The sequence below is a fragment of the Cyprinus carpio genome, chromosome B1 (assembly GCF_018340385.1).
Source record: "Cyprinus carpio isolate SPL01 chromosome B1, ASM1834038v1, whole genome shotgun sequence".
Classification (NCBI taxonomy): domain Eukaryota; kingdom Metazoa; phylum Chordata; class Actinopteri; order Cypriniformes; family Cyprinidae; genus Cyprinus; species Cyprinus carpio.
In genome coordinates, this window is record NC_056597.1 from 35684895 (window position 1) to 35709632 (window position 24738).

Here is a 24738-nt window from a genome sequence, read left to right on the forward strand (position 1 = left end):
TTTAAACGTCATGTGTGAGTTACTAATGCTTCCCCCGTAACTTTGACATTAAAGGTACAATAAGTAGAGTAGATTTTTACACTTCAGTTTTGCACATAATATACCTGTACATACAAACTATCTATTGTAATATACCTGCACATACAATTGTCAATTTGTATATTGTTATTCCTTACTTACTTGTTCTTGTTTTAATATTATTATTATTATTATTATTATTATTATCTGTGTTTGTGTTCTGTCGCTGTCATTCTGTTCCACTGCGGAAGCTTCTGTCACGAAAACAAATTCCTTGTATGTGTAAACATACCTGGCAATAAAGCTAATTCTGATTCCGATTCTGATTCTTCCTGTTAAAATGTGGAAGTAGTAGTTAAAGAATCAAAGCCAACGATCTCTGGTAGCATCTAGCAAGCCACAGTTGTTCGTTTTACACATTCGTGATGGACCACAATTATTCTTTATCATTTGCTGTGAATTCTGTTGCCGAAAATAACCCTATAACGTGAAAAAGACTGTGGAGTGGAACAAGAAAACTCCCATGATTCCACACTCTGTCACTGTGTCATCAAGCAATGTCTTTGTTATTTATTGAGTAAGTGATCTGTAGCTGCAAAACTTACATGTTGGGCCTTTAGATCTTCTAAACATAGCATGTGATGTTAACTTTATTGTGATATTTCATGAAAACTGTTTCTCTTTTAGATGCACCAAAGAACGTCTCAGTGTCCATCAGTCCATCTGTTGAAATAGTGGAGGGAGATTCAGTGACTCTGAGCTGCAGCAGTGATTCAAACCCACCTGCAGAAATCATCTGGTTTAAAGGAGGAACGTTTGTAGGATCTGGAAGAAACTACAGCATCTCAAACATCAGCTCTGATCACAGTGGAGAATACAAGTGCAAGTCTAGAAATAAACATGGATGGAAATACTCTGCTGTGACTTTAAACGTCATCTGTGAGTTAATGATCGTTCAGTAACTTTAATATAAAGTACTCTAAACATAGTAAGTAATGTCAAAATTATTGTTATTATTATTAGTTATTGTTGTGTATATTATTGTTGATATTTAATTAAATTTGTTTTATCTTTTAGATGCAACAAAGAACATCTCAGTGTCCATCATCAGTCCATCTGGTGTAATAGTGGAGGGAGATTCAGTGACTCTGAGCTGCAGCAGTGATTCAAACCCACCTGCAGAAATCAGCTGGTTTAAAGAAATAACGTTTTTAGGATCTGGAAGAATCTACAACATCTCAAAGATCAGCTCTAATCACAGTGGAGAATACAAGTGCAAGTCTAGAAATAAAAATGGATGGAAATACTCTGCTGTGACTTTAAACGTCATGTGTGAGTTAATAAAGCTTCAGTAACTTTGACATTGTACACTCTAAAAAATGCTGTGTTAAAAAGGGACCAACCCAACGGTTGGGTTGTTTTTACCCAGCGGTTGGCAGAGGTATAAAGTCCAGGGGTCAGAAAGTAAAAGTCCTGCCATATGTTTATTCCACCCATGAACTCAGCAAGCTGTTTTAACCAGAGGAGAACCAAGTCATTTCTTTCAAGTCACAAGCAAGTCTCAAATTAAATCTCAAGTCCTCAAAGAGTTAAAGTTAATGAGCTAATTAAGTGATTCATGAAATGATGATTGCACAATAGTGATGAACATCTGCTGTTAACAATCAACATCACTGAAGAAAAGTGAAACATAAGAACTAAGACTGACTTCAGCCACAGCCTTAGATGAAATCAACTGAATTTTTTTTTTTTTTTTAAACACACACAAGATGCCACCATAACTGTGGTCAAGGTTTGCTTTAATTAGTATCTTGACCCTTTTAATAATTCAAAGTAGCTTGTTTCTAAGTGATTGCAGTATTGTTTCACAGCAAACATTTGTGCATTGCTGAATCAAAAGTTTGAAGTAGCAGAGTAACTTGCGATTTCTGCTAATAACTCATGATAAGTGAACATCATAAAGTGGTCTTTCTTTTTGGTTTATTAACTGACATTCAGGTACTGTAGAACTGGAAAAAAAAAGAAAAATAACAAGGCCTATTAAACAAATAAAATAAAAGAAGTTGTATTAGCTCAGAAAACTATACAAGAACACGTATAACACGATTCTATAAAACAACACTTATCATATGATCCTCAGCAGTGGTGGCAATCATTTTTCATACATGCATATCAGTGCATGATGGGAGTTTTTACTATGGTGTTACCCAGCATGCATTGCAGCATGAAGCATTTTGTTGATTGTCACCATTGTTGAGATTTGTATACTGGTTCTTGATGTCTGAGTGTGTCTAAATAGCACAGTAGTTACAAAGAAAAATGTGTATTAATTCAATTCATTTCAATTCAATATTGTTTTATTGGCATGAATGTAAATGATACAATATTGCCAAAGCTTAGTGTATATATATATATAGAAAAAAATATATAAATAACAATAATAATAATTAAATGAACATCACAGTAATGGAATTGAATATTATAACATCTTAGAATATTAAACTATAACAAATTATAATGTGTGAACATTTGATACCACAGTCTTTAACTTACATACTGTAGAAACACACAAACACATTAAGGATGACTGTGGTGCACAATAGGGTCAGACACACTGAGGTCACACACACACACACACACACACACACGTTCACCTGCTGTCTCTCAGGCTGTGGCACATCCACACATCTTGCAGCCAGTGCTGCTGTGTGTCCCTCTCCTAATATTATCTTTGTTTGTTCTGTTTCACTAATGGCTGTAAAGTTCTTTATTAAATTGGTGAATTTGTTGAAGTATAGGTCTCTTATGGACATGTATTTCTGACAGTGCTGGAGGAAGTGCGTCTCTATCTCGATCTCTACTGTCTGACAGTGAACACACACTCTTTGCTCTCTGGATAACCAGCTCTCTCTGTGTCTGCCCGTCTCGATGGCTAGACTGTGCTCACTGAGCCTGTACTTGCTCAGGATCTGTCTCTGCTTTGTGTCTCTGACACTCTGGAGATAATCTTCACATTCATAATCTGATTTTAGAGTAAGATAGAATTGTAATTTACTTTGTGTTTTAGTTTCTTGATCCCAATGTTCCAGATATGTATTTTTAGATTGTTTGATAATTTGATTTATTTTGATGTTCGGGTGAGAAGCAGTGCTGGTTTGAGACTGGCTAGTGTTAGTAGAGTTAGTCAGGTTAGTAAGTCTCAGAACTAGCTGACTGAGTGGACTCTTTTCAGGATTCAGTTCTTGGGTTTGTAGCGCTTTAAAATGTAGTGATTCTGTGGGACTTAAGATGCATCCAGAATTTGAGGGATCTTTTATTCATATTGATAATCAATGCGAATCGGCCTAATTCTGCCCTACATGCATTATTGGGAGTTTTTCTTTGTAATTTTAGAATCATTTTGCAGAATTCTGTGTGTAGGACTTCTGTTGGATGTCTGTCCCATCTAGTGTAGCTCTGATCACACAAATGACTGAGTGGACCCCAAACCTCACTTCCATACAGCGCTATGGGCTGAATCACACTATCAAAGATTTTACACCAAATTGGAAGCGGTATTTCAATATTTTGGAATTTTTCTTGATTGCGTATAGAGCTCTTCGAGCTTTATCTTTGAGAGCATTCACTACCGAACTGAAACTCCCCGATGCAGTGAGGATCAGGCTGAGGTAAGTGTACTGCATCGTGTGTTCTAGGGCGGTGCTGGCTAGACTGAACTGGTATCTGTGTTCCTGACATCTGGGCTCCTCAAAAAACACAATAATGTTCTTCTTTGAGGTTTACTGCCAGGGCCCAGTTCTGGCAGTAGTTGTCCAGCAGGTCCAGGTGCTGCTGTAGTCCCTGTGGGGTGGACGACAGCAGCACCAGATCATCTGCGTACAGCAAAAGCTTGATGTTTTTGTCTTGTAGAGAGAGTCCAGGGGCTCTAGACTGTTCCAACTGCACCGCTAATTCATTAATGTAAATTTTGAACAGCGTTGGACTCAGGCTACAGCCCTGCCGCACTCCTCTTTTCTGGGTGAAGAATTCTGTATGTTTGTTGCCAATTCGGATCGCACATTTGTTGTTTGAATACATTGATTTTATAATGTCAAAAAACTTTACCCCCTACACCACTTTGTAAAAGCTTATAATATAATCTGTCGTGCCAAATAGAATCAAATGCTTTTTTGAAATCGACAAAGCATGCAAATATTTTTTCCATTTTTGGTCTGTTTTACGTGTTTATTGATTAGGGTGTGTAGGGTGTAAATGTGGTCAGTCGTTCTGTGATTTGGAAGGAAGCTAATCTGACTCGGGCTCAGGACAAAGTGCTTGTTAAGGAAGTTTACCATTCTATGGTTTAAAATACTGCTAAATAACTTCCCCAGATTACTGCTCACACAAATGCCTCTGAAATTATTAGGGTCCAATTTGTCTCCACTCTTGTGAATAGAGGTGATGAGTCCACGGCTCCAGATGTCAGGAAAGCAGCCTGAACTAAGTACAGTGTTGAATAATTTGTATTATATATATATATATAATATATATACTATATATTATAATATATATATATATATATATATATATATATTCATTCATTCACTATATCTATTAGAACAACACAATTTGCAGTATCACAAAATACTTATTACAAAAAACTAAACATATAAATGGAAGAAAGTCAATTTTAGCGAAATCAGGCCAGCTCATGAGGCTTATTTCATCATATATAAACAGCTGATATCTCATCATTGTACAATACCATGTGCATTTCTACAGAGAGAGATCTAACACAGCAAGTCAAGGGTCAAGAGTCCAACTAAAGCAAACACTGATCTCCATGATGGTTCATCATTTTAACCAATAAAACATCAACATCTGATCTTCTGTAATTCTCAATAACAGCAGGTGTTCATCACTAAGCACAATCATCATTTAATTAGCCACTTAATTATCTCATTAACTTTTAACTCTTTGGGGACTTGGGATTTGACTTCATACTCGTTTGTGACTTGAAAGGAATGACTTGGTTTCTCCTTTGGTGAAAATAGCTGCTTAGCTCATGGGTGGAGCAAAAATATGTCAGGACTTTTACTTTTTGGCACCTGGACTACCCACCTCTGGTCAAAATAACCCAGCGCTGGGTTATATTTAACCCAGTAGTTTTTAGAGTGTACGTATAATATGTACAATTTTTGCATTGAAATATCCAAAAACTACTAGAACAGAGTTATATGTTTTGTTGTACTTTATCCCAAAAGTTTCCAAAAATGTTCAAATCCAGAGAAATTCACAGTTTTAACCAGTGAAATGGTCCGTGTCTTTTGCATTGCTGTTCAGTGATTTGTCAATGTCAATGGTGTCATACCCCCCCACCCTCGGTTGTAATTAGACACTGGGGCTCGGCAATAAAAATATAGCAATAATTATGACAATATATATTTTTTCTCTCGATAGAACAATAACACGTTCAATATAATATTTATTCACCAAAGTGCAACAAAACAGCTATAGTGACCCACATGGAAAGACAAGATCTACCTACTGAAGATTTTATAGAAAAGGGACAGCCCTGATTGTGCTTCCAATTTGTGGCCTTTATTTTAATTGGTGATGCACTGATCATGATTTTTCATGCTGATTCAGATTCTATTTTACAAGCATATGGAAAGATTTAATTTGTTTAAAGCAAAGAAACTATAAATAAATAAAAATAATAATACAAAAAAAAATAAAATCTGTAGCTATTTGAAAATAGAGGCAACCACTGCATTTTAATCACAACCCAAACAAATATGCTCCACCAAAGACTATAGATATACAAAGACGGTTCACTTCTATTACTTAAGAATGGGAGAAACTGCAACACGCAATATGGTGGAATAGTCCCGCCATCTAAATAAAATAGCCAATCACTGATTGGTAAAGCCATCGTGTCACTGCAATAGTCGTTAAAAGCTCCAGTTCCCATAGAAACCTGAGACTTGCGCTTATGATTGCACGTGGCTGGTCTAGCCTGAAAAGTAAGCCTTTTTAACGCTATTTTAGCATAAGGAACAACATTTATGGGACAGCTCACTTCAGATTGAGTTGCTGATTTGAAATATGTAATTTAATTCTGAGTTCAGCAAGCAGTTTTTGAGATTTCAGGATTCCCCCATTAATTTAGAGAGGACTTGGTCTTGGATGCCCAAAAAAACCTGCCCGGAGGTGTTGGAAATATGGCCTCCAAGTGAACAGTCTTTCCTCGAAAGGGACTTTGGATAAACACACGTTTTCTGAGCAGCTGTTTTTGATTTGATATAGATTAAATCATTTCAAGAGGTAAAGCAAAAACAGAATGGTCTGACTTTATCTTTTGTGAAATTAACCTACATAAAACATCTGCATGAAATAAAAACAATAGACGGGCTGGGGTGTGTTTCCCAAAAACATTGTTAGCTAACTATGTTCATTAGTTCCATTGACCTCTATTGGTAATGACGGAACTTTCAACCATAGTTGCTTTTGGGAAACGTACCCCTGAATGAGAATGCAGATCCACTGTCTGACAGCAGGTGGTGCTCATGGAACAGCAGCGATACAGTGTTTCCTTGATTACCACTGTAAACAAAACATCGCTGCATTTATAAATATAACTTTATATGCAGTAACAGGAAAAGAAAATGCCATTACCATAAAAACATTTCTGAAGACAGCAAGTTCCCCTCAGTGATACATTCATGGAGAATTTTGTTTACTAATATTTCTGTTATTTTCTGGATCTACTAGTACAGTGATACAGATCTAACAGTTGATCGTGATCTGACGACCGCTGCTTTAAAACATGCAGGAAATAAGAAATTAATTTCCCTATTAAGATATTTTAAGGATAAAATACTGAAAATCATTTAAGTTTACTCATTTGTTGTAGAAAAAAAAAAATATATTATTATAAATATTTTGAATGCTGTACCTCAGATTTGCGAAATGACCAACACTTGCCAAACAGGTGAACAAGTTTTGACCAGAGGAGAGACGTCTGCCTTTAAACTTGTATGAAATAAATATTTGACATTTATCACAACAGTTATCGATAACAATATTATCAATATTTTTTTTCCCATATCGCCCAGCCCTAGTAAACACCATGAAAACACAGTTCACTTCCTCTAAAGATGTGGAAGTAGTAGTTGTAGCATCAAAGCCAACGATCTTTGGTAGCATCTAGAAAGCCACAGTTGTTTGTTTTACACATTCATAATGGACCACAATAATTTTTTTTTATCATTTGCTGAGGATTCTGTTGCCAAAAAAAAAATAACCATATAACGCAAAAATGGTTATTTTTCTAACACTCTGTCACTGTGTCATTAAGCAATGTCTTTGTTATTTTTCTGTTTTTGATCTGTAGATACAAAACTTATAAATATTTTGGGCCTTTAGATCTTCTAAACGTAGCATGTGATGTTAACTTTATTGTGATATTTCATGAAAACTGTTTCTCTTTAAGATCCACCAAAGAACGTCTCAGTGTCCATCAGTTCATCTGGTGTAATAGTGGAGGGAGATTCAGTGACTCTGAGCTGCAGCAGTGATTCAAACCCACCTGCAGAAATCATCTGGTTTAAAGGAACAATGTTTGTAGGATCTGGAAGAAACTACAGCATCTCAAACATCAGCTCTGATCACAGAGGAGAATACAAGTGCAAGTCCAGAAATAAACTTGGAAAGAAATACTCTGATGCTGTGACTTTAAATGTCTTGTGTGAGTTAATGATGGTTCAGTAACTTTGACATTGAATGTACAATATGTAAAATTTTTGCATTGAAATATTCACAAATTACTAGAACAGACTTATATGTTTTGTTGACTTATGTACTTAGAATATCCCAAAAATGTTTTTAAAAATGTTCAAATCCAGAGAAATTCACAGTTTTAACCAGTGAAATGGTCCGTGTCTTTTGCGTCGCCGGTCAGTGATGTCATATCCACCTACCCTTGGTTGTAATTAGACACTGGGGCTCGGCAATAAAAAGATAGCAATAATTATCACAATATGTTTTTCTCTCGATAGAACAATAACACATTCAATATAATGTTTATGCACCAAAGTGGAATAAAACAATGTTAGTGACCCATACGGTAAGAGAAGATCTACGTACTGAAGAATTTATAGAAAAAGACAGCCCTGATTGTGCTTCCAATTTGTGGCCTTTATTTTAATTGGTGATTCACTGATCGTGATTTTTCATGCTAATTCAGATTCTTTTTACAAGCATATTCACTGATTGATTTTTTTTAAAGCAAAATAATAAATAAATAAATAATAAAACAAAAATAAAATAAAATCTGTAGCTATTTGAAAACAGAGGCTACCACTGCATTTTAATCACAACCCAAACAAATATGCTCACTTCATTGCACATGCGCCAACTTTGTGGTCATTACAGTGCGCATGCTCCAACCTCCAACCCAACTTGTATGCTTGTTAACTTGCATTTACAAATCAAATTTACAATTAATACTAGGTTGGTCCAACGATTGTTGAACCAATGTCTTTTCACTAGTTAAGCCAACATTTTTGCATTTAATTGTCCAGTTAACTAAAATATAATCATTAGTCTACTAGTAACTTTTTGTGAGTTGGATTTTTTTTGTACTAATGTTTCTGGTATTTTCTGGGTCCACTGGGACAGTGATACGGATTTAACAGTTGATCGCGATCTGGCAACTGCTGCTTTAGAACATGCAGGAAATAAGAAATCAATTTCCCTATTGAGATATTTTTAAAAGATTGAAAATGATCATAATTAAGTTTACTCATTTGGTGTAGAATTTTTATTATTATTATTATAAATATTTTGAATGCTGTACCTCAGATGTGCGAAATGACCAACACTTGCCAAACAGCGCTAGTAAACACCATGAAAACACAGTTCGCTTCCTGTAAAAATGTGGAAGTAGTAGTTGTAGCATCAAAGCCAACAATCTTTGATAGCATCTAGAAAGCCACATTTGTTTGTTTTACACATTCATGATGGACCACAATTATTCTTTATCATTTGCTGTGAATTCTGTTGCCAAAAGAAATAACCATATAACGCAAAAATGACTGTGGAGTGGAACAAGAAAACTCCCATGATTCAACACACTGTCACTGTGTCATCAAGCAATGTCTTTGTTATTTATTGAGTAAGTGATCTGTAGATACAAAACTTATAAATATTTTGGGCCTTTAGATCTTCTAAACATAGCATGTGATGTTAACTTTATTGTGGTATTTCATGAAAACTGTTTCTCTTTTAGATCCACCAAAGAGTGTCTCAGTGTCCATCAGTCCATCTGGTGAAATAGTGGAGGGAGATTCAGTGACTCTGATCTGCAGCAGTGATTCAAACCCACCCACAGAAATCATCTGGTTTAAAGAAGGAACGTTTGTAGGATCTGGAAGAAACTACAGCATCTCAAAGATCAGCTCTAATCACAGTGGAGAATACAAGTGCAAGTCCAGAAATAAACATGGAGAGAAAGACTCTGATATTGCGATGCTGAATGTGATGTGTAAGTGAATACTGGTGCAAGATCTGAGAACAGATCCTCTAGTTCCAGTGTGTTTTATCACTGTTGATGAAACTTTGTTTTTTATGTATTTTTTTATTTTCTATTTTAGATGCTCCAAGAAATGCAGTGGTGTCCATCATCAGTCCATCTGGTGTAATAGTGGAGGGAGATTCAGTGACTCTGAGCTGCAGCAGTGATTCAAACCCACCCACAGAAATCATCTGGTTTAAAGAAGGAACGTTTGTAGGATCTGGAAGAAACTACAGCATCTCAAACATCAGCTCTGATCACAGTGAAGAATACAAGTGCAAGTCCATCAATGAACAAGGAAAGAAATACTCTGATGCTGTGACTTTAAACGTCATGTGTGAGTTAATGATGGTTCAGTAACTTTGACATTGAAGGTACAATATGTAATATTTTTGCATTGAAATATCCAAAAACTACTAGAACAGAGTTATATGTTTTGTTGACTTGTGTACTTTATCCCAAAAGTTTCCAAAAATGTTCAGATCCAGAGAAATTCACAGTTTTAACCAGTGAAATGGCCCGTTTCTTTCAGTCAATGGTGTCATACCCCCCCACCCTCGGTTGTAATTAGACACTGGGGCTCGACAATAAGAAGAAAATATATTTTTTTTCTCTCGATAGAACAATAATACGTTCAATATAATGTTTATGCACCAAAGTGGAACGAAACAGAGTTAGTGACGCCACACGGAAAGACAAGATCTACCTACTGAAGATTTTATAGAAAAAGGACAGCCCTGATTGTGCTTCCAATTTGTGGCCTTTATTTTAATTGGTGATGCACTGATCATGATTTTTCATGCTAATTCATATTCTTTTTACAAGCATACGGAAAGATTTAATTTGTTTAAAGCAAAGAAACTATATTTAAATAATAATAATACATAAATAAAATCTGTAGCTATTTGAAAATAGAGGCAACCACTGCATTTTAATCACAACCCAAACAAATATGCTCCACCAAAGACTATAGATATACAAAGACGGTTCACTTCTATTACTTAAGAATGGGAGAAACTGCAACACGCAATATGGTGGAATAGTCCCGCCATCTAAATAAAATAGCCAATCACTGATTGGTAAGGTCATCGTGTCACGGCAGCAGTCGTTAAAAGCTCCAGTTCCCATAGAAACCTGAGACTTGCACTTATGACTGCACGTAGCTGGTCTAGCCTGAAAAGTAAGCCTTTTTAACACTATTTTAGCATAAGGAACAACATTCATGGGGCAGCTCACTTCAGATTGAGTTGCTGATTTGAAATATGTAATTTAATTGTGAGTTCATCAAGCAGTTTTTGAGATGTCAGGATTCCCCCATTCATTTAGAGAGGACCCCAAGCATTCATGTAGAGAGGACATGGTGGTCTGGATGCCCCAAAATACCTGCCCGGAGGTGTTGGAAATATGGCCTCCAAGTGAACAGTCTTTCCTCGAAAGGGACTTTGGCTAAACACATGTTTCCTGAGCAGCTGCTTTTGATTCGAATTAGCTTAAATCAGTTCAAGATGTAAAGCAAAAACAGAATGGTCTGACTTTATCCTTTGTGAAACTATCCTACATAAAACATCTGCATGAAATAAAAACAATAGACGGGCTGGGGTGTGTTTCCCAAAAACATTGTTAGCTAACTATGTTCATTAGTTCCATTGACCTCTATTGGTAATGATGGAACTTTCAACCATAGTTGCTTTTGGGAAACGTACCCCTGAATGAGAATGCAGTTCCACACTCTGACAGCAGGTGGTGCTCATGGAACAGCAGCGATACAGTGTTTCCTTGATTACCACTGTAAACAAAACATCGCTGCATTTATAAATATAACTTTATATGCAGTAACAGGAAAAGAAAATGCCATTACCATCGAAACATTTCTGAAGACAGCAAGTTCCCCTCAGTGATACATTCATGGAGAAATGTCTTTTTTTTATTTACTAATATTTCTGTTATTTTCTGGATCTACTAGTACAGTGATACAGATCTAACAGTTGATCGCGATCTGACGACCGCTGCTTTAAAACATGCAGGAAATAAGAAATAAATTTCCCTATTAAGATATTTTAAGGATAAAATACTGAAAATCATTTTAAGTTCACTCATTTGTTGTAGAAAAAAAAATATTATTATAAATATTTTGAATTCTGTAACTCAGATTTGCGAAATGACCAACACTTGCCAAACAGGTGAACAAGTTTTGCCCAGAGGAGAGACATCTGCCTTTAAACTTGTATGAAATAAATATTTGACATTTATCACAAAAGTTATCGATAACAATATTATCAAGATTTTTTCCCCATATCACCCAGCGCTAGTAAACACCATGAAAACACAGTTCACTTCCTCTAAAAATGTGGAAGTAGTAGTTGTAGCATCAAAGCCAACAATCTTTGGTAGCATCTAGAAAGCCACAGTTGTTTGTTTTACACATTCGTAATGGACCACAATTATTTTTTTTATCATTTGCTGTGGATTCTGTCGCCAAAAATAACCCTATAACGCGGACATGACTGTGGAGTGGAACAAGAAAACTCCCATGATTCAACACTCTGTCACTGTGTCATCAAGCAATGTCTTTGTTATTTATTGTGTAAGTGATCTGTAGCTGTAAAACTTACATTTTGGGACTTTAGATCTTCTAAACATAGCATGTGATGTTAACTTTATTGTGATATTTCATGAAAACTGTTTCTCTTTTAGACCCTCCAAAGAGTGTCTCAGTGTCCATCAGTCCATCTGGTGTAATAGTGGAGGGAGATTCAGTGACTCTGAGCTGCAGCAGTGATTCAAACCCACCTGCAGAAATCAGCTGGTTTAAAGAAGGAACAATTGTAGGATCTGGAAGCATCTACAGCGTCTCAAAGATCAGCTCTAATCACAGTGGAGAATACAAGTGCAAGTCCAGAAATAAACATGGAGAGAAAGACTCTGATATTGCGATGCTGAATGTGATGTGTAAGTGAATACTGGTGCAAGAATTGAGAACAGATCCTCTAGTTCCAGTGTGTTTTATCACTGTTGATAAAACTTCTTTTACTCTTAGCTGCACCAATTATACATGCTCCAAGAAATGCAGTGGTGTCCATCATCAGTCCATCTGGTGTAATAGTGGAGGGAGATTCAGTGACTCTGAACTGCAGCAGTGATTCAAACCCACCTGCAGAAATCATCTGGTTTAAAGGAACAACGTATGTAGGATCTGGAAGAAACTACAGCATCACAAACATCAGCTCTGATCACAGTGGAGAATACAAGTGCAAGTCCGGAAATAAACATGGAGAGAAATACTCTGATGCTGTGACTTTAAACGTCATCTGTGAGTTAATGATGGTTCAGTAACTTTGACATTCACTGTAAAACCTGACAAGTCACAGTAACTCAAACCCTTTACTTAAACCATGTAAGTTTTAAAACTTTGCAATTATGTAATCAAGTGATTAATTAAGTGCTGATTGAGCTTTAGTGATGAACAGCTGCTGTTAACAAACAGCATCACCAGCTCCACTTATTAATAACCAGATTGACTTTATTGCTGTCAGATGTCTACAGAAGATCTTATTGAGAATTAACTAAGGTTTAGATGTTGATTTATTGTTTCATTTGAAGTAACCATGTTAGAGATCAGTGTTTGCTTTAGTTGGGCTCTTGACCCTTGATTTCTGTCTTAGATTATTATTTTTTTTTTTTTGGACATTGTAACCATGTGTTTTTGAAACATGTTTGTTATAACTCAAAAAACCCAGAGAAAATATGATCAGGTATTGGTTGTTATACAGCATATTGGTGATGATAATCATCAGTTATAGAGCTGTTCAAAGTTTAAAATCTTACTAAATAGGTGTTCTATAGTTAGTTCAGTTAATTACAATGAAAGCCATTCAAAAAGTCAATGGTTTTTTCATAATCAGTTAATATAAAGAACTTTCATAACAGTTTGGTTTTCTATGGTGTCAATTAGTCACACACAGACATCAATAATCAGAATATGAACCTCAACAATGGTTACGAAAAAAAAAAAAAAACATTCTGCAATGCATCCTGGCCACTATTGTAGTACAAAACTCATCCATGGCTCCCAGCATGCTCTGCTGCATTATTTTATTTTTTTTATGGTCACCATTGTTGAGGTTCATATGCTGATTATTGATGTCTGTGTGTGACTAAGTGACACCACAGAAAATCAAACTGTTTGGAAAGTTCTTTATATTAACTGATTATCACAGAACCACTGGATCTCAAAATCACTTTTACTGTAATCAATCCAATTAATTACACAACACTTACTTCAAACAGTTCACTAATTGATGATTATCATCACCAATATACAGTATAACAACCAACATCTAGGTACATGTTAAATAAAAAAAAATGCTAACCTGAATGCACTGTAAGTTGCTTTGGATAAAAGCAGCTTCTAAGAGTGTGATTGTGTGTGTGTATAACACCTGACGATATTTTCACTGGGCTTTTGAGTTACAACAAATGGTTACAACAGCCAAAGAAAAAACTAAGACAGAAATCAAGGGTCAAGAGCCCAACTAAAGCAAACACTGATCTCTAACATGGTTACTTTAAATGAAAACATAAATCAACATCTAAACCTTAGTTAATTCTCAATCAGATCTTCTGTAGACCTCTGACAGAAATAAAGTCAGTCTGGTTATTAATAAGTGGAGCTGGTGATGCTGTTTGTGGGGTTGTTTAATCAGATCTTCAGAGATTTAATGTATTTTATTTCAGTTTATTTTATCTAAGGCTGTGTCTGAAGTCAGTTGTAGTAGTCCTTGTGTTTCTCTTTTCTTCAGTAATTCTGTTTGTTAACAGCAGCTGTTCATCACTAATGCTCAATTATCACTCAATTAATCACTTAATTACTTAATTGCAATGTATATCTTCTTTCAGTGAACTCAACTGAATTAAGTTCAGAGTACTCATAACTGTTAAGTTTTAAAACTTAAATGGTTTTAAGGCAATCGGTTTCCTCAAACGGTTTGAGTAAACCCAACTTGTCATGTTTTTAAGGATATTTGTTTACACAAAAGGTTTGAGTTACGTTACTTGTCGGGTTTTACAGTGTGTTAGTTTTAAAACTTAAATGGTTTAAGGCAATCGGTTTCCTCAAACGGTTTGAGTAAACCCAACTTGTCAGGTTTTTAAGGATATCTGTTTACTCAAACGGTTTGAGTTAAGTTACTTGTCGGGTTTTACAGTGTTGAAGGTAAAATATGTAAAATTTTTGCATTGAAATATCCAAAAACTACTAGAACAAAGTTATATGTTTTGTTGACTTGTGTACTTCACAAAAAAATCCAAAAAAAATCAAAAAAACAGAAATTCAGTTTTAACCAGTGAAATGGTCTGTGTCTTTTGCGTCGCCAGTCAGTGATGTCATATCCCCCCTACCCCTCGGTTGTCAGTAGGCACTGTGGCTCGGCAATGAAAAGATAGCAATAATTATCACGATATGTTTTTCTCTCGATAGAACAATAACACATTCAATATAATGTTTATGCACCAAAGTGGAACGAAACAGAGTTAGTGACGCCACACGGAAAGACAAGATCTACCTGCTGAAGATTTTATAGAAAAAGGACAGCCCTGATTGTGCTTCCAATTTGTGGCCTTTATTTTAATTGGTGATGCACTGATTCAGATTCTATTTTACAAGCATACGGAAAGATTTAATTTGTTTAAAGCAAAGAAACTATATTTAAATAATAATAATACATAAATAAAATCTGTAGCTATTTGAAAACAGACACAACCACTGCATTTTAATCACAACCCAAACAAATATGCTCCACCAAAGACTATAGATATACAAAGACGGTTCACTTCTATTACTTAAGAATGGGAGAAACTGCAACACGCAATATGGCGGAATAGTCCCGCCATCTAAATAAAATAGCCAATCACTGATTGGTAAAGCCATCGTGTCACTGCAATAGTCGTGAAAAGCTCCAGTTCCCATAGAAACCTGAGACTTGCGCTTATGACTGCACGTAGCTGGTCTAGCCTGAAAAGTAAGCCTTTTTAAAACTATTTTAACATAAGGAACAACATTCATTCATGGGGCAGCTCACTTCAGACTGAGTTGCTGATTTGAAATATGTAATTTAATTGTGAGTTCATCAAGCAGTTTTTGAGATTTCAGGATTTCCCCATTCATTTAGAGAGGACATGGTCTTAGATGCCCAAAATACCTGCCCGGAGGTGTTGGAAATATGGCCTCCAAGTGAACAGACTTTCCTCGAAAGGGACTTTGGCTAAACACATGTTTCCTGAGCAGCAGCATTTGATTTGATATAGATTAAATCATTTCAAGATGTAAAGCAAAAACAGAATGGTCTAACTTTATCTTTGTGAAATTATCCTACATAAAACATCTGCATGAAATAAAAACAATAGACGGGCTGGGGTGTGTTTCCCAAAAACATTGTTAGCTAACTATGTTCATTAGTTCCATTGACCTCTATTGGTAATGATGGAACTTTCAACCATAGTTGCTTTTGGGAAACGTACCCCTGAATGAGAATGCAGTTTCCACACTCTGACAGCAGGTGGTGCTCATGGAACAGCAGCGATACAGTGTTTCCTTGATTACCACTGTAAACAAAACATCGCTGCATTTATAAATATAACTTTATACACAGTAAGAGGAAAAGAAAATGCCATTACCATCAAAACATTTCTGAAGACATCAAGTTCCCCTCAGTGATACATTCATGGAGAAATGTATTTTTTTATTTACTAATATTTCTGTTATTTTCTGTATCTACTAAGATAGTGATAAAGATCTAACAGTTGAACGAGATCTGACGACCGCTGCTTTAAAACATGCAGGAAAAAATAAATTAATTTCCCTATTAAGATATTTTAAGGATAAAATACTGAAAATCATTTTAAGTTTACTCGTTTGTTGTAGAAAAAAAAATATTTTATTATAAATATTTTGAATGCTGTACCTCAGATTTGTGAAATGACCAACACTTGCCAAACAGGTGAACAAGTTTTGCCCAGAGGAGAGACGTCTGCCTTTAAACTTGTATGAAAAAAATATTTGACATTTATCACAATAGTTATCTATATCAATATTATCAATATTTTTTCCCCATATCACCCAGCGCTAGTAAACACCATGAAAACACAGTTCACATCCTATAAAATTGTGGAAGTAGTAGTTGTAGCATCAAAGCCAACGATCTTTGGTAGCATCTAGAAAGCCACAGTTGTTTGTTTTACACATTCGTGATGGACCACAGTTATTTTTTTAGCATTTGCTGTGGATTCTGTCGCCAAAAATAACCCTATAATGCGGAAATGATGGTGGAGTGGAAAAAGAAAACTCCCATGATTCAACACTCTGTCACTGTGTCGTCAAGCAATGTCTTTGTTATTTATTGAGTAAGTGATCTGTAGCTGTAAAACTTACATTTTGGGACTTTAGATCTTCTAAACATAGCATGTGATGTTAACTTTATTGTGATATTTCATGAAAACTGTTTCTCTTTAAGATCCACCAAAGAACGTCTCAGTGTCCATCAGTCCATCTGGTGAAATAGTGGAGGGAGATTCAGTGACTCTGAGCTGCAGCAGTGATTCAAACCCACCTGCAGAAATCAGCTGGTTTAAAGAAGGAACAATTGTAGGATCTGGAAGCATCTACAGCATCTCAAAGATCAGCTCTAATCACAGTGGAGAATACAAGTGCAAGTCCAGAAATAAACACGGAGAGAAAGACTCTGATATTGTGATGCTGAATGTGATGTGTAAGTGAATACTGGTGCAAGAATTGAGAACAGATCCTCTAGTTCCAGTGTGTTTTATCACTGTTGATAAAACTTTTTTTTTTTTTTTCCCTATTTTAGATGCTCCAAGAAATGCAGTGGTTTCCATCATCAGTCCATCTGGTGTAATAGTGGAGGGAGATTCAGTGACACTGAGCTGCAGCAGTGATTCAAACCCACCTGCAGAAATCAGCTGGTTTAAAGAAGGAACATTTGTAGGATCTGGAAGAAACTACAGCATCACAAACATCAGCTCTGATCACAGTGGAGAATACAAGTGCAAGTCCAGAAATAAACATGGAGAGAAATACTCTGATGCTGTGACTTTAAACGTCATGTGTGAGTTAATGATGGTTCAGTAACTTTGACATTGAAGGTACAATATGTACAATTTTTGCATTGAAATATCCAAAAACTACTAGAACAAAGTTATATGTTTTGTTGACTTGTGTACTTTATCTCAAAAGTTTCCAAAAATGTTCAAATCCACAGAAATTTAGTTTTAACCAGTGAAATGGTCCGTGTCTTTTGCGTCGCCAGTCAGTGATGTCATATCCCCCCTACCCCTCGGTTGTCAGTAGACACTGTGGCTCGGCAATAAAAAGATAGCAATAATTATCACGATATGTTTTTCTCTCGATAGAACAATAACACATTCAATATAATGTTTATGCACCAAAGTGGAACGAAACAGAGTTAGTGACGCCAAACAGAAAGACAAGATCTACCTACTGAAGATTTTATAGAAAAAGGACAGCCCTGATTGTGCTTCCAATTTGTGGCCTTTATTTTAATTGGTGATGCACTGATTCAGATTCTATTTTACAAGCATACGGAAAGATTTAATTTGTTTAAAGCAAAGAAACTATAAATAAATAATAATAATACATAAAATCTGTAGCTATTTGAAAACAGACACAACCACTGCATTTTAATCACAACCCAAACAAATATGCTCCACCAAAGACTATAGATATACAAAGACGGTTCACTTCTATTATTTAAGAATGGGAAAAACTGCAAAACCACGCACGCAAATATGGCGGAATAGTCCCGCCATCTAAATAAAATAGCCAATCACTGATTGGTAAAGTCATCATGTCACTGCAGCAGTCATTAAAAGCTCCAGTTCCCATAGAAACCTGAGACTTGCACTTATGACTGCACGTGGCTGGTCTAGCCTGAAAAGTAAGCCTTTTTAAAACTATTTTAACATATGGAACAACATTCATTCATGGGGCAGCTCACTTCAGACTGAGTTGCTGATTTGAAATATGTAATTTAATTGTGAGTTCAGCAAGCAGTTTTTGAGATTTTAGGATTCCCCCATTAATTTAGAGAGGAAATGGTCTTGGATGCCCAAAATACCTGCCTGGAGGTGTTGGAAATATGGCCTAAAAGTGAACAGACTTTCCTCGAAAGGGACTTTGGTTAAACACATGTTTCCTGAGCAGCTACTTTTGTTTCGAATTAGCTTAAATCATTTCAAGATGTAAAGCAAAAACAGAATGGTCTGACTTTATCTTTTGTGAAATTATCCTACATAAAACATCTGCATGAAATAAAAACAATAGACGGGCTGGGGTGTGTTTCCCAAAAACATTGTTAGCTAACTATGTTCATTAGTTCCATTGACCTCTATTGGTAATGACGGAACTTTCAACCAGAGTTGCTTTTGGGAAACATACCCCTGAATGAGAATGCAGATCCACTCTCTGACCACAGGTGGTGCTCATGGAACAGCAGCGATACAGTGTTTCCTTGATTACCACTGTAAACTACGGAAGTTCTAAGCGGCCATGCATTATAATTTTTTTTCTTTTTGTTTTCTCGTTATAACGACTTAATTTTCTCGTTATCTCGACATAACGAAGGTCGTTTTATCGTTATAACGACTTAATTTTCTCGTTATCTCGACATAACGAAGGTCGTTTTATTCGTTATAACGACTTAATTTTCTCGTTATCTCGACATAACGAAGTTCGTTTCCTCGTTATAACGACTTAATTTTCTCTAAGAATTTACAAAACTGCGCCAGGTGGCACTATAGACCTGAATATAACTGATGGGGTGTTGTGTACTATCCACTTTACTGTACGCGGACCTTCCTCGTGATCGCTATAATTTGTGCAGTCTTGTTTATTACTGACATTTTATTAATTCATAAATGTTAAATGCTTGAATCAATATGAATATTTTGTTTATTAAGTTCCTGCTAGATGCATGAGTTTCACCAACGCATTCTGTATTCATCAATAACTGCTTATCAAAACCAAGGTTGACATCACTGTATTCTGTTTGCACCACTATATATTATATTTGTGCTTCTCTTATGCTCATGATTAATTTAAATTTAATTTTAATTTAATGATTAAGTAGTTAATAAGCGGAGATGTTCTGTTTATCTACAGTAGGACGGGATTTAACGATGTAGGCTGATGTGCTTCTTTTCCTTATTACTAATCTTTATTGTTAACCATATTGATGAGAAATGTGATGTACAGTATATGTAAAATCCATAGGCTAATTTAATTCAGTTTTGTTCTGTAATGTTGTAATGGTTTTTTTCTACACACACACACACACATACACTACACGTACACATGAACGCTCTTTTCAAACAGAAGCTTATAACACACATGATATCTGCCACATAATGACTACTACAAATTACAAATTATATATAATTTTATTTCATATAAAGGGAAAATTAAAACGTGAGTTAATCCAAGCAGCTCTAATGGCGCGGTGTTGCCATTTAAAACATGTTAATTACAAAAAAATAAAACGTTCGTTTTCGTACTGTCTCTGGAAAAAATCAACAGGATTGATCAGCCTTTTTTTATACAGTATTGTAGACGTTATTATTACCTAGGCGAAGCAAAATTTGCTGAAATATAGGCTACAGTAAGAGCGCCTGCATGGCGGTCCATCAGATGCCTGTCAAAGTTGAGTTTCGTTACTATAGCAACAGTAAAACTTTCATGTCGTTATAACGAGAAAAACAAACTTTCGTTATGTCGAGATAACGAGAAAATTAAGTCGTTATAACGAGAAAACGAACTTCGTTATGTCGAGATAACGAGAAAATTAAGTCGTTATAACGAGAAAACGAACTTCGTTATGTCGAGATAACGAGAAAATTAAGTCGTTATAACGAGAAAACAAAAAGAAAAAAAATCATAATGCATGGCCGCTTAGAACTTCCGTAGTAAACAAAACATCACTGCATTTATAAATATAACTTTATACACAGTAAGAGGAAAAGAAAATGCCATTACCATCAACACATTTCTGAATACAGCAAGTTCCCATTAGTGAGAAATTCATGGAAAAATGTATTTATTTTTTTATTTTTTTTACTAATGTTTCTGTTATTTTCTGGATCTACTAGTACAGTGTTACAGACCTAACAGTTGATCGCGATCTGACGACCGCTGCTTTAAAACATGCAGGAAATAAGAAATTAATTTCCCTATTAAGATATTTTAAGGATAAAATACTGAAAATCATTTTAAGTTTACTCATTTGTTGTAGAAAAAAAATATTATAATAAATATTTTGAATGCTGTACCTCAGATTTGCGAAATGACCAACACTGCCAAACAGGTGAACAAGTTTTGACTAAAGGAGAGACATCTGCCTTTAAACTTGTATGAAATAAATATTTGACATTCATCACAATAGTTATCAATATCAATATTATCTATATTTTTTTCCCATATCGCCCAGCGCTAGTAAACACCATGAAAACACAGTTCACTTCCTGTAAAGATGTGGAAGTAGTAGTTGTAGCATCAAAGCCAACTAACTTTGGTAGCATCTAGAAAGCCACAGTTGTTCGTTTTACACATTCGTAATGGACCACAATTATTTTTTTTTTATCATTTGCTGTGGATTCTGTCGCCAAAAATAACCCTATAACATGAAAAAGAGTGTGTAGTGGAACAAGAAAACTCCCATGATTCAACACTCTGTCACTGTGTCATCAAGCAATGTCTTTGTTATTTACTGAGTAAATGATCTGTAGCTGCAAAACTTACATTTTGGGCCTTTAGATCTTCTAAACATAGCATGTGATGTTAACTTTATTGTGATATTTCATGAAAACTGTTTCTCTTTTAGATCCACCAAAGAACATCTCAGTGTCCATCAGTCCATCTGGTGTAATAGTGGAGGGAGATTCAGTGACTCTGAACTGCAGCAGTGATTCAAACCCACTTGCAGAAATCAGCTGGTTTAAAGGAGGAACATTTGTAGGATCTGGAAGAAACTACAGCATCTCAAACATCAGCTCTGATCACAGTGGAGAATACAAGTGCAAGTCCATCAATGAACATGGAGAGAAACTTTCTGATACTGTGATGCTGAATGTGATGTGTAAGTGAACACTGGTGCAAGATCTGAGAACAGATCCTCTAGATCCACTGTTTCATCACTGTTGATAAAACACACACACACACACACACACACATATCTTATTATTATTATTATTTTCTTTCTATTTTAGATGCTCCAAGAAATGCAGTGGTGTCCATCAGTCCATCTGGTGAAATAGTGGAGGGAGATTCAGTGACTCTGAGCTGCAGCAGTGATTCAAACCCACCTGCAGAAATCAGCTGGTTTAAAGAAAGAACATTTTTAGGATCTGGAAGAAACTACAGCATCTCAAACATCAGCTCTGATGACAGTGGAGAATACAAGTGCAAGTCCAGTAACAAACACGGAGAGAAAGACTCTGATCCTGTGAATTTAAATGTCATGTGTGAGTTAATGATGGTTCAGTAACTTTGATATAAAGTCCTCTACACATAGTATGTAATGTCAAAATTATTGTTATTATGCATATCATTGTTGTTGATATTTAAAAAAAAATATATGTTCTCTTTTAGATGCAACAAAGACCATATCATTGTCCATCAGTCCATCTGCAGAGATGCAAACAGGTGAGGGGGGGGGGGTGATAACTAGGGCTGCACGATTAATCAAAATAAAAAATTTCAATCGCAATTAGGCAAAAGCTGTGATTGTCATGCACATTTTGTCAGGGAAGCACAGTACATTCACTAAAAACAAATCACCACACAAAAAATACATCCAAACAATCACGATTGCAATTTCATTAATATAAATATATCAGCCCTAGATGAGGGTGTAACATAGGAATTGTGCTGGTATAATTATGTGGTTTTCCTGTACGAAAGCGAAGCGCTCTAACAAAAGCAATCACTGTTACACATCACCATTTTAGCACATATTATCAGAGCATTACTGCGCAAACTATAGGCTCCCTCACATCTTAATGCAGGGGTCTCACAAACTCGGTCCTGGAGGACCAGTTTCCTGAGGAGTTTAGCTCCAACTTGCCTCAACAAGCCTGTCTGGAAGTTCCTAGTATGCCTAGGAAGACCTTGATTATCTGGTTCAGGTGTGTTTAGTTAGAGTTGGAGCTAATCTCTGCAGGACACTGGCCCTCCAGGACCAAGTTTGGAGACCACTATCTTAATGTATATGAACACACAATAAAATACACATTTACCAGCATTAGGTTGCTCACATGACTCACATTCACATCATAAATCAGCAAATACATTAATAAAGCTAGCACGGATGAATTAGCATATTCACATAATGTTACCAAACAGATATCTCGATAATAAGGAGAATAACAGACATCAGAACTCAGTAAACATGATGACATTATCAGTACTCACTCTTATAAGATGCACAGAAACACAATTTACTTCCAATCTGAGGCTGGTAACAGCAATAAAACTCCAGCGGCGGTGCTTATGACGAACTGTTATCTGCAGCAACTGATGCAATATGCGGCTCTTTCCATGCTGAACTGCTTTGCTTCCAAACTAATGCTCGCTACACTCTTTCCTAATAAAAGTCCCTGGATACGGGTTAACACTACATCACCCTTACTATACTCTCAATCGGTTTTTGCACCATCACTGTTGATGAGACATTTCATTCTTTCTGTTTTAGATGCTCCAAAAAATATAGCGGTGTCCATCAGTCCAATAGTGGAGGGAGAATCAGTGACTCATAAACATGGAGATAAATACTCTGATGCAGTGCCTTTAAATGTCATGTGTGAGTTTATTATAAAGCATAATATTCTGACTCTTGGTTTTTATTATTTTAATAATTTTAAGCAATTTTAACAGGACATGTCAATAAATAATTTGATACATTTTTTAGACCCTCCAAAAAATGTGTCAGTGTACATAAATGGATCTGGTGAAACAGAGGGAGATTCAGTGACTCTGATCTGCAGCAGTGATTCAAACCCTCCTGCTCTGAACTTCAGCTGGTTTAAGGAGGATCAAAGCTCCTCTGTTGGATCTGGACAGAGTTTCAGTGCACTACAGAGTGGACGCTTTTACTGTGAAGCTCACAATCAACACGGGTCTCAGAGATCAGACGCTGTAACTGTCACTGTTAAAGGTTCGGGAGAGCAAACCTGTATAACTTCCTTCAGTTCGGACAGTTAGTCTTAGCTGATACTTTTCTCTCTTTCAGAGCATCACGGATCCCGTTGGCATGAAGTTTTTGGGATCACAGTGGAATGTGGAGTATCATTCATCATTGTTACCATCACTATCATCATCATCATGTTCATAATGTGAGAACCACAAATAACTCTGATATTTGCAAATACATTTGTCTATATCCTAATAATGTCTGTCATTATTACAGAAAGAAACTAAGGAGTTTTAAATCTGAATACATCACAATGACACAGGTAAATCAAAAACACAAATACAACTAAACAGAAAAACAAAAACACAGCATCAATCAGCTTCAATCTGTTTCAAGCTAATGGGAAACTAGTCAAAGTCTTTATCAACACAAGCCAATAAAAAACATTCATAAACTGATATTACTGTCTCTTTAGACAAATGATGACTTAAGAAATATATATTGTGCGGTACATTTTGCTTATTTCACCAATTTGCCTCTTTCTCTCACAATAGATCTCTGAATCGAGTGAAGACACATACAGACTTCTTGAACTCAACTCCACGACCTCTGATCTGTACGGCACACTCACAGTAAGTGAGACGTCAAAGTCAGACAATCATGATCACATGATCACATGACTGATCTCTCGCTCTCTTTCCCACAGACCCTTCATCCCAGACCTCCTGAAGACTCATGCACAACAGTTTTATAATGAAATTGATGAACTTCATTTAGTCTGTCTTCATGTTATTGCCTGTTCAGATCAAAAGGAAGATGCTGCAGTAAGAGGCGGAACACAAAGGAGTCAATCCTGAGCTCTGTGGGCGATTGAGGGGGAACATTGAGTCGCTTCAGTGTTTTATTTCTTTATGGTTTCAGGAACATTATTTAACAATGAAATTAAAACAA

The 24738-nt window shown here is 35.9% G+C and overlaps 1 protein-coding gene across 2 annotated transcripts; it reads left to right on the forward strand.

Moving 5' to 3' along the window:
• Nucleotides 1-668: 668 nt before the first annotated feature.
• LOC109070252 (B-cell receptor CD22-like) lies at nt 669-24738 on the forward strand. Of its 2 annotated transcripts, none has more exons than XM_042717276.1 (14): nt 669-957; nt 1096-1350; nt 7493-7747; nt 9290-9544; nt 9654-9911; nt 12269-12523; nt 21866-22120; nt 22248-22301; nt 23350-23457; nt 23566-23811; nt 23887-23989; nt 24064-24109; nt 24342-24419; nt 24494-24738. In XM_042717276.1, the coding sequence occupies exons 1-14, from the start codon at nt 684-686 to the stop codon at nt 24539-24541; spliced, it is 2490 nt and encodes an 829-aa protein (XP_042573210.1). In that variant the 5' UTR covers nt 669-683; the 3' UTR covers nt 24542-24738. The 2 variants fall into 2 exon arrangements, with proteins under 2 accessions (XP_042573210.1, XP_042573209.1); XM_042717275.1 differs by lacking the exon at nt 12269-12523 and adding an exon at nt 17083-17337.